Below are 12,523 nucleotides of genomic sequence, written 5' to 3' on the forward strand. Positions count from 1 at the left end.
CATCGAGCTGAGCTGCACCAAAATCCTGCCTCGAGCAGTCTGGGAATCATACCTGCCTGTCACTCAGGCTTGAATTTAGTAGCATAAACTTGCGGCCAGCGCGAGGCCGAGTGCTGGCAGGATCTTGTACCTTTTCAGGTACGGCACAATGTTTGCTTGCGAATTTTACAGATGAGTTGAAGCAATTAGAGGAGAACAATTACTGCTGATCAAGTGTCTGTGCCTCGGGAGCACAGGAGGGCTCCTGCAGAGGGGATGCTCCGGGTGCTGTGCGGGCTGCCAAGGCGCTGCCCCCAGGGATGTGGGGACAGGGGGACGTGGGCTGCACCCCAGCTTGGCCCACACCCTACACTTCTGGGGCTGCATTGCTTCTGCGATGCTCTGGTTTGAGCTGCAAGCACTGTGCATGCTCTCTGCTGTTCTCTTTTTTTCTGCCTAGGAGCTACAGGAGCAGACTGACACAGCGCAATGCTCTGACTTGCATTTGTCACTCCTTCTACATGGCTGCGTCTGGCCATGTAACGTCCATTTCCCAGTCTGCCTCCCTATTATATTTTATATTACCTCTCGTGAGCTCGTGCCAGAGGAAAGCAGAAGGAGGAGCTGCTAGAAAGGCTTTTTTTGGTTTGAGATTTGAGAGCACATTTTTAGCATTAACTTTTTAGGTCCTGGTCATAAAACGCTGGAGTATGTGTACAATTCTGTGGGTGAATGTGCAGCATTTCCAGAGGGCCAAATGGGCAACAATATCCTGCTGACAGCGTGCAGCTCACAGTGAGCTACTTGAACGACGACCCATTTTTAATTTCCAAATCACAGCAACAATAAGCCATAAAAATATAGAATTATGAACGGCACAGAGCTGTGCAAAATAAATAACAAGTCTCCAGTGAATGAAAGAAATTATTGGCAGCAGTACAGCCACCATTACCAAATCTCAGAAATGTAAACACTAAAAAGGAGAAAGTTACAAGCACCATAACTCTCATTCCAGCAGCGTCCCAGCGCCGGTGCGTGGCTGCGGCTCCGGGCAGATGCTGCTGTTCCAGCCCAGCACATATTTCCCATCGCAGAGCACCACTGCCGACGCAAACGCCGTGAGTCGCTCGGACCAATTCACGTGATTCCCTCCCTGCCCTCACCTATTTCTGCCAGCTCTCATTATGAAACGTCTGAATTTGCTGTTTCAATTAGCCCGGATCGTTTCCTTTTCGTATCGCTGCTCCATAAATGCTCTGCGTTGAGAGAATTTATCGGTTTTCCGCGTAAAACATAATTTCAACTCACAAAATGCATTTTTCATTTACTAATAATCTTTATGGTTTCTTTAGCTAAACCAGCTGCTATATAAAAACAAATGCTATCTCGGCCGGCTGGGTCGTTCTGTGCTATGTGCGCTCCGGGCTGAATTTTCAAAGTTGAAAATTAAAACAGTCCTCTGTTACAGCTCCTGCTGAAGCTAATGGACAGCCGTTCCAATCAGCGATGTGCAGGAGCGAAGTGCAGCGCGCTGGGGGCTGAAGGAGCAGGCTGCCTCCCATCCATTTCCTTCACGTAAGGCATTTGATTGGAAAGAGTGATTTCTAATGGAAGCTTTGTGCCTGGTTGTGATTCTTCTTTCAATACTGTCAGGGCAATTAAGCCAGCTGAAGATAATCTTTAACATTCACCTGATGCGGTTAATTAAGCGGTGAGAAACGAAACGCCGATTGAAGGCATCGAACGCTGCGTCGCAGGTATCAAAGTTTGAACGTGCAACAAGAATACCCCAGCAGTTGGTGCTTTGCTACTGTATGTATTTTACTTTCTTAAAGCACGGCTCCCTCAACCTGACTTCACCCATGGAAACATTGCACAGCGGCGCACGTTTTCCACAGACCAAAGCAGAGCCTCATTGAGGGAACACCTAATAACTCATCAGTGTAATTGAAAACAAAATGCAACGCTGCGTCCTTCCTCCCTGTTCCAGCCTCTCCAACACACAGCAGAAGTAACACTTCAGCCTAACAAAGAGTGGATTTAAGCGCGCCAAACAAAAAGAAACAGCAAAGCATCGGAGATCCCGGCTCAGCACAGAAGTAGCAAAGTGTTCGGGAAGGCATAATAATATTTGTGCACGTGTGCATTCAAAGGCAGAGCCCCACGCGTGCAGCTGTACGGGTGGGATTATCAGCTCTGCATCTTCACCTCCACTTTGCCATTAATTGCACGCTGAGGTTTCTGCTTAATGCAACAGTTTCGTACAGCAATGCAGCTGGAGTGGAATGGGAACCAGAAAACGCCTCTAATCCCAAATCAGCAAATAATGGCTCTGTGTTCCTAAGAAAGCAGACTCCATTTTTACCAGGCACGAGATTAATAATAATAATAATAATAATAATAATAATAATAATAATAATGGGTATGAATTGAAAAGTGTGGAAAAATAGGAAAATCCATGTAATCTGCAGTCCAAAATCAAAATTACTCTATTCAGCGTTTCACATCTGTGCCTTATCTTCTGCTGTAACAACAAACAGGCCAAAATCTGTTGTGAATTGCTGCTTTTTTTTTTTTTTTTTCCTGTGACACCTTAAAGTTCCTTAAAATGTAAGTCCAGAAAGTGAATGCCACATACCTGATCACTTATCTGACATGCAACAAGGTTGTGCTGATCGTAGCATCCAGCAAACTTGATGTATTTGAGCCAGTTTCCTACATCTGGTTGGCTGGCGTCTATGCAGAACTTCACATTGCAAAACTCATCCAAGATCTAAAAGGAAGAAGACGAAAGGGTCAACCTTTGTGCTGCTGTCCGGGAGCACCACGCAAGGAAAAATCAGAGGCTTTCAGATAAGCACATGGGTCATAATGCAGGGATGCAATAAGAAGCATGCTCCTCTGTGAGAATTTATTAGAAATGGTCAAAATGCGGAGATAGTTATACAAGGACAACAAATGTACTGAGAAATGCCTTGACAAATGTCTACATGTAATCGAGACGTTGTCTAATTATCGCTAAGAAACACTGCTGACTTAAGAGGCGTTTAAATTGCACGGCATTTATTTCTGTTTAAAATTAAGGTTTTAATTAAACATGAGCTGCCAGGGAACGGAACAGCGATTACAAGAAGAACTGATTGTGGTTTCATTGGAGTTTTCTGCTATGGTTCAGACATGCGCTGCCTGCAGCTCCCACTGAGCCCTTTTGGATCTGTGACCCCGACCCAAACTTTGCAGGGGAGGCGGCGTTATTTATCTCACTTTAATACTTGTGCCTCCCAAACAGCACTTAAATCACCCCCCTTAATTAGAGCTCAAGAATAGAGCTCCCCGTGCCAAACTCGAGAAAATAAATGAAAAACAGTGCAAACACTCCTGCAAAACATGGCAGCATTCAAGACGCGGCAATAAATGGTTCCAATAATGCAGATAATAAACAAATATCAAGAGATTGCTCGTGGACAAGAGGATGTCCCACTCTGATAGCGGGACAAACCGCCGTGCTGTCCATGGGAGCAGTGCCAGGCTCGGCCGCAGGCTCATTGGGGCCTGTCCTGCATCCCGCACGGCGCTGCTCCCCCCGCACCGCTTTAAACTCCCGCAAACCGAAACGCAGAGGGAGACGGTGGCCGTTTCCCCAGCGAGAAACGTTCGCGTTCACGTCAAGAGGCAACGAGCTGCCGGCCTCCGAGCTGAACTATCGGCGATCCCGGCACCGTGTGACGCTAAGCGCACGAGAAGCCACGGACGGTCCCTGGCGGGGCCGCCGCTGTCGCAGCCCGCATTCAGTCGGGGAGCCCCGCGGAAAGCGCTCCGTCCGCTGCGGGGCTGCGCGGCTCCGGCGGCCGCTGTCCGGGTCACGGCCCCCAGCGGGGCCCCGCGGGCACCGGGATGAGGATCGGGCCCGGCCGTATGTCTGCGTGTCCGTCTGCGACTCTGTGTGTCCGTCTGCGTCTCCTCAGCCCTACGCGGGGCTGTTCGCAGCGCGGCCGCTTCCCTCCCCTCCTGCGCTCCCCCTCCATCGCATCCATTTTTCCAAAAAAGTGAAAAAACCCAACCACAGCAAACTCAATCCCAAACCAATACAATTAGAGCCCCCCCCCCCTCCCCACCGGAACCCCCCCAGCACCTCACAGCCCGTGGGCAAGCCGCATCCCCGCGGAACGTCCGAGCGGCCCCGGACCCCTTTCTCTACTTATTTTATTTTAGGGGGGAAGGGGGGGGAGGTTACATTGTTATATTTGATTTTCCCTTCCCAAGCAAACCCCGCTGTGCCCCCCGAGGGGGGGGGTGGGGGGTGTCCTCGGAAGGCAACGGGGCCGGGGCAGGTCGGCCCGTCCCGCGGGGCCCGGGGGAGCCGCGCTGCCCGCTCTTACCTTGTGTCGCCCGGAGCCTGCGGGGGCAGGGAAGGGGAGGAGGGAAAAAGATCCTTCAGGCGGCGGGGAGCAACATCGCGGCGTCAAACGCGGGCGGAGGCCGCGGCCATCGGGGTGCGCTCCACCATGGGGCGGGGGTCGTGGGGGGGGGGGGGGGGGGGCGGGGGGGGCTCAGCGGCGGAGGGGCTCGGCGGGCTGCTGCCGGCTCGCCATCACCTTCTCCTTTCGGCCCCTCCTGGTCTTATCGGCTGGCTCAGCGCGCGTGTGTGTGTGTGTGTGTGCGCGCAAAGAAAGTTATCGGGAGAAAAGGGGGGAGGAAAATAAAAAAAAAAATGATAATAAAAAAAAAACAACCAGCACCACCGAAAAACTCTCTTGAACGGGGAAAAGAAATAATAATAAAGAAAAAAAAACAAACAAACACAAACCAAAACCAAAACAAACAAACAACAGAAATAACGCAGCCCCGCGCGCCGCACAAGAAAACAAACTTCTTTCACTTCTCCGCCGGGGATGGCAGAAAAGTGTGCGCGGGCGGGCGTGCGGCTCTCCCCTCCCCACCCCACCCCACCCCACCCCGCCGCTGCCCGCGGCTCTCCGGCCCCGCCGCACCCCCGGGCAGCGCCCGGCCCTGCCCGCCCCCCCTCCCCGCCCACCCCGTCGGGTCCCGCCGGCCGCCGCTCCCCGCGCCGACACTGTCTCTTTAAAAGCGGGGCAGCGTCGGCTGCCCCCCCACCCCCTCCGGCCCCGCCGCTTCTCCGCCGCCACCCCCGGTCGGTGCCCCCCCCCCCCCGCCCCGGGCTCTCCCGGCTCGCTTAAAGCGACAGCGGCCCCGCGGCCGGGGGTCACCGCCAGGTCGCGGAGGAGCGGCCCCGCCGCGGGGGCGAACCGGAGCCGTTCCCCCCCCCCGCATCGCGGGGCCGCCGCGCCGTGCCGTGCCGGGCCCCCGCCGCGATTCCTTCTCCCCCCTCGCCCCGTGGCGGCGGAGCCACGCTCCCCCGACGGCTGCTCCCGGCGCTCCGGCGCGGCTGCTCGTTTTTACCGTCATCACCGGCACTGCGATTAGCAATGCGAATTTCGAACGAAACGCAACTTTTTTTTTTTCTTTGCCTTCTTTTTCTTTTCTTTTTTTTTTTTTTTGCCTTTTTTTCTTTTTTTTTTTTTCCTCCTCTCTCCCATTCCCTCCCTCCCCCCCACCTCCAACACCTCCACCCCCTTCTTTTTCCCTCTGCGCGGCGAATTTCCCGTTTCCTAAAGGAGCTCTTCTTTATTTATTCGGTAACGAATGCCGTGAATGGAGCCGGCGGAGGTTGGGCTCTTTCTGCCGCCAGAGCAGCGCCCGCCCCGGTCCCGCTCCCACCGCCCTGCGGGGGCTCCGCGCTGCCCCAGGACCCCCCCGGCCGGAGCCGACCCCGTCCAGCGGCATTGGGCATTTCCCGGCTGACTCCGGTGTGCTTTGTGTATTTTAGGGAAGAGGGCAGGAAAATATATATATATGTGTATATATGTATATAAAAAGAAGGCAGAACTGGATCTTTTATTGCGCCTTCCCCCAAGTGCCACCCGCTTTTTTTTTTTTTTTTTTTTTTTTTTTTTCAGTGCAAATATATTTCTCAGCCCAAAAGTCGATTTTTCTTTCCCGGGGGGCAAGGGGAGGGCGAGAAGGCGGCTGACATGAGATGATGATTAATTCGTCTCAGCGGCCTGTTATCTGTGACATTGAACTGTTATTTCAGATAATGGCCATTGTTCCGGGCCGGGTGGGAGCGGGCCGGGGCCGGAGCCCCGCGTTGGGGCCGGGCGGTGGGACGGGAACAAAACCCTCGGGGAACCTGGCGGAGATTCCCAAGGCGCAGCTCCGCCGGGTTCCTCAACCCCAGTGCCGCACATTGGTGGAACCTCTCGGATTTTTTTTTCCTCTCTTCCTCTCTCTCTCTCTCTCTTTTTTTTTTTTTTTTTTTTTTTTTTTTTTAATTTAGCCATAAATTGGACCGGCTCGAGCTATGAGCTGTTCTATTTTCTTCCTGTCAGGATGAGGGATTTGTTTTATGATGCATTGTGTATTAAATACAAGTAATCTGGGAAACTGATTGCTCGAGCCCATAGGCCTGATCAGAAGCCTCGATAGGAACCGAAGCTCCCCCCCGCTACCCCCCCACATACACACACACACACACAAACCCTTATGCGCTGTGCCACAAAAGGAGGAAACGCCGCTGGATAAACAAAAGGGCCTCCGGTACCGGCACCGGGACCCGCCCGAGCGCGGCCGCTAGGTGGGGCGCGCCGCCGGGACACGGCACGGAACGGGGATGGAGCGGGGACGGAGCCGGGATGGAGCGGAGCGGGCGCTGCCGAGCCCCTTTCTCCGTTTTAGGGTGAAAAGTCACTTTTTGGGAGTTTTCTTTCAGCGCTCCCTGCGGCTCGGCTGTACCCCTTTCCAGGAGGAGGAGGAGGAGGAGGAAGGGGCACACTCGGAGGGGTCACAGCCGCTCCGTGCACACACATACGTGTGTTTTCCTTCTTTCCTTTGGAAGACGGCTGTGGCCTTTTCTCCCTCCCGGCGGAGGGCTCGGTAGGCGCTTCCAGAGGCCCAGCTATTTCTATAGGGTCCCTTTGGCGATTGTTTATTTAAAATCAGCCGCTCTATTAGTGGAGGCAGCGAGGAGTTAGTGCTTGGTCTGCTAGCAATTCCCACCGGGCTGTAAGCTGATGCCTCTTATAAGCCTTTAACTTCATGGTCGTCCCAGAAGTAGAAGTTCTCATAATGGAGACCCTATGGGCATCGTGCATTCCAGCACATCATTAAAGCACAGCAAAGCAGCTCAGCCACAGCCAGATGAAATAACGGCACTGTCCGCCTTTAATGGGCTTCCTGTGGCCCGACACCGCCGAGGACAATGGTGAAAACTCAGACAAGTCGCTGGTGATTTTTCAAAGCGCCGTAAATGCTCGTATTAGGCTTAATATTATCCTTACATTTATAGACCAAGCCGCTTCATAACCGCATTTTTAAGTGGGGTTTAATGTTATATTTCTCAAGGTGGCTAAACACAACACCGAGCATCCTGCTGGATGCTTTGCTGAGCGCTTACGAACCTGGGGATGGGGTGAAGCACAGCAGTGTGTGCAGCAGCCCTGCAAGTATCCCCACCGCTGCGGGATGGACCCAGGAGAGCAGTGCTGAAGCAAATCCCACCCGCAGATAGCAACTTCGAAATAAAATAAAGTATTAAGTGAAAGAAAAAGTCAAGTCAAGCAGAGCCAGCAGCACTGCTGTGTGTTTGAGGTGAGGAGCCAGGCCTGGCCTGCCCCTCCGTGCCCCAACCCCTGCCCTCCCGCCAGGCCAGAGGCAGTTTTCGAGCAAAGGAGAGGGAGAGGAGGAGGAAATTAAAGGTAAAAAAAAATGTAAATAAAAAATTTCCCTTGGTCTGGAAATGGGCCCAACTGAAAGCATGTTAATCTCCACCTCAGTAATTTGGTTCTTCTGGAGAAGACAGAAGCCCTGCTGCTGTGCCCTGCACTTCATAAATCACGTCTTTATGTGGACAAGGTCAGGGCACCTAACAGCTCAGACATGGGCCTTTGCAGTGGCTCGGAGGGCTCCGGCATGTTTATTCTCTCGCATAGATCTCCGAGGAGCAGTCCAGCACGCTTCTAATTACTTTTGATTATTTTCATTTGCTCGGGTCAGGCTGGCTTTGCTGGCGCTGCTGCGGGGTGGGTTTCCTCCCCTTGGCTCATGGTGGGATGTCGGGAGGGCAGTTCTGACACCCCATTCCCAGTGTCCCTGGGAATGGTGTGTTATGGTGGGGGGGGACATGTGGGGGAGTCCAGCTGGGATTCCCCTCCCTATGCAGGGCAGTTGGAAATGCATAACCACACACACACCACAAAAATACCAGTTGCTTTTGGGAAAAAAATAAAAAAATAAAAACCAGCACATCCCTGCAAAAAGAATAGAAGAGAAAGCGATGTATGCGTGGGTGGCAAAAATTTGCAGGATTTCTGCTGCTGCGATTGGGGCTGTGTTCAGGAAGGGCAGCACACTGCCACAGCCCCCAGCCATGCCCCGCAGCACCGTGTCTGAGCCCCCTCTCCTCCTGCTGCACCCAACGTGGCATTTTATAGCTGAGATAAATATATATATTTAAGTATATGTCAGTGCCAGCACGCACAGCACCCTGTGGCAGGCAGTGTGGGCTCCAGGTGTGCGTGGAGCTGTTGCCATACCCACGTCCCATCATGCTGGGGTCCCCCACAGGTAGCAGTGCAGTCACAGCTGATGGATGAGGGGAAATTTCCTGAACAGGGGCTGGTGGATGAGAAGGGGGTTCTTTGCATGCTCTCAGGCACACTGGTGGAGTTTGAGACTGGATCCTTTGGGACCTTGGGTGTTGCCAAGAGTAAAAGGGAGATTCACCTAGTCTGTCAGTAAGATGTAAAATGGGTCAATGACTGGGATGTGGCTGCTGAGCAGAGGAATGGGTGAATTTGTTCCTGCCTTGGGGAGGAAGGCTGAGAAGCCTTGTGAAACCTGCAGCAATTCCTCAGCCAAGAGGTGTCACAAAACCTTACTGCAAACAACCTGTGTCCCTGGCAGCCAAAAGTGAGATGCTGGGGGGTGCACTGCTGCTCGCCCACCTCCCACTGCAAGCACGCTCCTGGGGCAACAGAGAAGGAATTTCAGAGGGAGAAAGCTCCCAATTTTTCTCCTCTGAGTCTTCCCACTGCTTCCCCTGCCAAGGAACATGCCCTGGCACAGGGTACTAAACACTGTTGCTGTTTTCAGTTGCAATGTTCATTGCTTCAGTTACAAAAGACTCTAGAAGCCTCCAAACCCAGACCTAGTAGACACAGAGCAATTGAATGCGTGGCTGCTTAATGTGAGAGATGGCTTCCCATCCATCCAGGAGCTGTGGGTTTTATGGCCCTTTGCCTTTCTCCTATTTTGAAAGAAAGCTAAAATTCTGGAGGATAACAGATTCAACAGGAATCCACTAACACTTCACTTCCTCCAAATTTTAATTTTCAGACCTTTCCATTTTCCACACAGTCCCAGGGCTCAGCACTGGTTGGAAAGGGTGCACACAGCAGGTCTGGGTCCCTACATTATCCCAGAACCAAGGGATGGAGACTGGGAAAGAAACCAACAGAGCAAGGGAAACACCAGGCTGAAGGGGATCGGAATGGTTAATAAGCAGAACTTTACACTACAAAGATTAATGTGATGCATAGCAGGTAATTCTACTTTAGTAATCAATTTTAGGAATGAGTGGCTATTTTCAAAGCATTCCTATTGTAGCCAAGATTTTAACTAGGCATACAAGAGTGGACATAAACACCTGTGGACTTTATAAGAGCACGAAGCAATTTATCACCCAATAAAATTCAAACACTCATTTTAAAATTTTCAGGTTTGCATTTGCTCTTTTAAATGTACATGTGAGGATGCTTCTAGCACTGCTCATAAGCAGCAGGATGCACATTGCACACACACAAACACACGTGCATGCAGACAGCATATCCAGCCCCTGAGTGGGGCACAGAAATCTGCTACAGGAGGTATCGATAGTTTCATCCCACCTACATTTTGCATTAAACCCACTGTGACAATCGACTGGAGTTGTCTAAAACCTGCACTAAAGGGGCATTAAGTCAGCTGGCATTGGAAATTACTGGAATTCGATTTTCAGATAAACCACAAAACTTGATGAACTACCATCGTTCTGGCTGAATTAACTCATCAACCCTGGGAGCAGTGCAGTGTGGAGGACAGCAGCACATAGTCTCTTCCCAGCAAGGCTCCAGCAGTTGGTTCACTCCCTCTTATGGCACAAGGAGAGGAGCCCCCACAAGGGACCAGCGCTGTTGAGGCATTAGATATCATTTGTATGAGGATAGGAGATGGAGAACGCTTTGTGACAAGCTCATTACGAAACTACAAATAGGTTGAAATCCCCACAACAATTCAAGTCATGCTCCTAGATAAGTCCCAGGGCTGGAATTCAGGTATGTGAAGTTATTTGGCCAATGGACGTGCTTGCAAGGTTGATCCTTATCCTCTGCACGCAGACTCCCTAGCACTGAGACACAAAGCACTTGGAGCACAGGTGCCATTTCTACAGCCCAGCTTCCCCAGCTATGTGCAAGCACCTGCCCCAAAGTGGAAAGCAGGTCCTGAGCAAACGCGTGACCGGTAAATGCTTAACCAGCCATGAACATGAACGGCAGCTGGGCTCGGTGCACAGTGAAGTGCTGCTCCACATAAATTAGTCACACATGGGTAAAGGAGCAGGGTTGGTTCTGAAAACTCTTGCTCCAAGAGCAACCTGGTTTGCACAAAAGAGCTTGGCTGAAGCTGCAGAGAGGGACAAGGAGCGGCAAAAAGACCATCACATCTACCAAAACCTACAGTGTCTTCCAGGACTCACCATGTCCACCAAAACCCATCGCATCCACCAAAATACACAATGTCCACCAAAGCTCATATTGCCCACCAAAAGCCACCATGCCTACCAAAACCCACAATGTCCAACAAAGTCTGCCATGTGTACCAAAAGCCACCGTGTCTACCAAAACCCATTACCTCCACTACAGTCCACCATGTCCACCAACCCAGATGAACGCTCAGGAGTATTGATTCTCCTCCCATCAAGGAGTGAGAGGAAGACAGTATTTCACTGGGTGACTTGCGAAGATTCTGTGAAAGCATGCTGCAACTTCCCTTTGCCTGCTTTAGGAACAGTGTAATGAACAAGAAGCATATTTTGCTCACCAGAAAACTCTGTTGGGGAATGTATTTGATACAGGTGTCAGAATAAACCTGTTCTGCTAACCAAAAAAATGTGTCTTGATCACAATGGGTTATTAACGAAATGGCTATGAACATCAGCATATACTTGTGGCAGATTTCTTTCATAAATGAGTTGAACATTTTCCAATTTCAAAAAAGTGCTGCTACCTATAAACTGGGAAATTAAGGGCTTTTCCCCCTAAGACTTAAATCCCCCAGGGCACTTATGTTCTGGCATGCATCCCTTATTTGCTGAAGAAATTTCAAACTTGGTAATTTAGCACCATACTGATAAAACAAAGGAGGAAAAAAAAGAAGTTAGGCATGTGTGCATGTGAAGGAGGAGGGAGGTGAGTGGTGTAGCTGCAGGCGTTTTTTTCCCGTGGCTTTTTTTATACACAAGTCATGCTGCAGATTTTGTATGAGATTCATAGAGAAAACATTCCCAAGATAAAATATATAAGATGCATATCAATCCATAAACTGAGTTTTGCAGATGCAAAATGACCTGCAGAATTTAAATGAGGATGGAGACTGCTTTATAACCATTTCTCCATATAACTTATTTAAGCCTAAGATGTTGGGCTAAATTTGCCACCAGCAGAATTATGAGTATTAGCATTATTAGTATTACAGCAGCACCTAGAGGCCCTGGTTGAAACTGAGACCCTTTGTGCACTGAAAAATGATAAGCAGGGGTCTCTGCCCTGCTCAGCTTACAGTTGGCACAGGCAGCACCAATGGTGTGCTGGATGGGAAGGTTGGTGTTTGGTTGGATGGGTGGAATACAGAGATTGGCTCATGGAGAAATCAGTGACAGGCCAGGAATACAATAATTTCCCATCACTTTCCTTCACTGCTTTATATTTCTTTTTTTTTTTTTTGGTTCTAATGAACAGCAAGTGGGAGTTGCAAGTGCTCATTTAGCACTTTGGAATTAGTGCTCATTTAACTCTCTAAGATAATTCATGAATTTTGTCTCAAACTGAGAACAAAAGTTTGAGGTTGAGGTTGTTGAGGACAGAATATACTTTTACAGAAAGGAACAACCAGACTGGATTGGTTACATGCAGGAGTTTCACTCCAAAATACCATTTATATGCCCAGAAATCTATTCAGCAAAGATAACGCAGCACAGGAAAATGAATATTATCAATCTATGAGCAAAGATGGGAAGTAATGTTGTAGCAGCTTAAGATTAGGTTTGCTCGTATCTGAAGCCCTTTACATCTCTACTCTGTTTGCTCTTACCCTGGGTTTAACAGGTGAAATGTGGTGACAAAGAACAGTGTGAGAATCTTGATTGTGGCTGCTGCTGACTCCGCTGATAGCAGCACATCGAGTGCCTCATTTCCCCATTAACACTTAC

At 50.4% G+C, this 12,523-nt stretch overlaps 1 protein-coding gene across 6 annotated transcripts in view; it reads right to left on the reverse strand.

Moving 5' to 3' along the window:
• MECOM (MDS1 and EVI1 complex locus) overlaps positions 1-12,523 on the reverse strand; it is a 323,615-nt gene that overhangs the window by 39,616 nt on the left and 271,476 nt on the right. For 5 of the 6 annotated variants that reach the window (XM_090147662.1, XM_090147661.1, XM_090147663.1 and 2 more), the window contains exon 3: positions 2,618-2,752. In XM_090147662.1, coding sequence (XP_090003788.1) covers positions 2,618-2,752 — 135 coding nt within the window. Of the gene's footprint in view, positions 1-2,617; positions 2,753-4,358; positions 4,499-12,523 lie in introns of those variants that run through there. The other variant, XM_090147671.1, reaches the window with a different exon arrangement.

The sequence above is a fragment of the Phasianus colchicus genome, chromosome 10, assembly GCF_987193195.1.
Source record: "Phasianus colchicus chromosome 10, bPhaCol1.hap1.1, whole genome shotgun sequence".
NCBI classification, from domain to species: Eukaryota; Metazoa; Chordata; class Aves; order Galliformes; family Phasianidae; genus Phasianus; species Phasianus colchicus.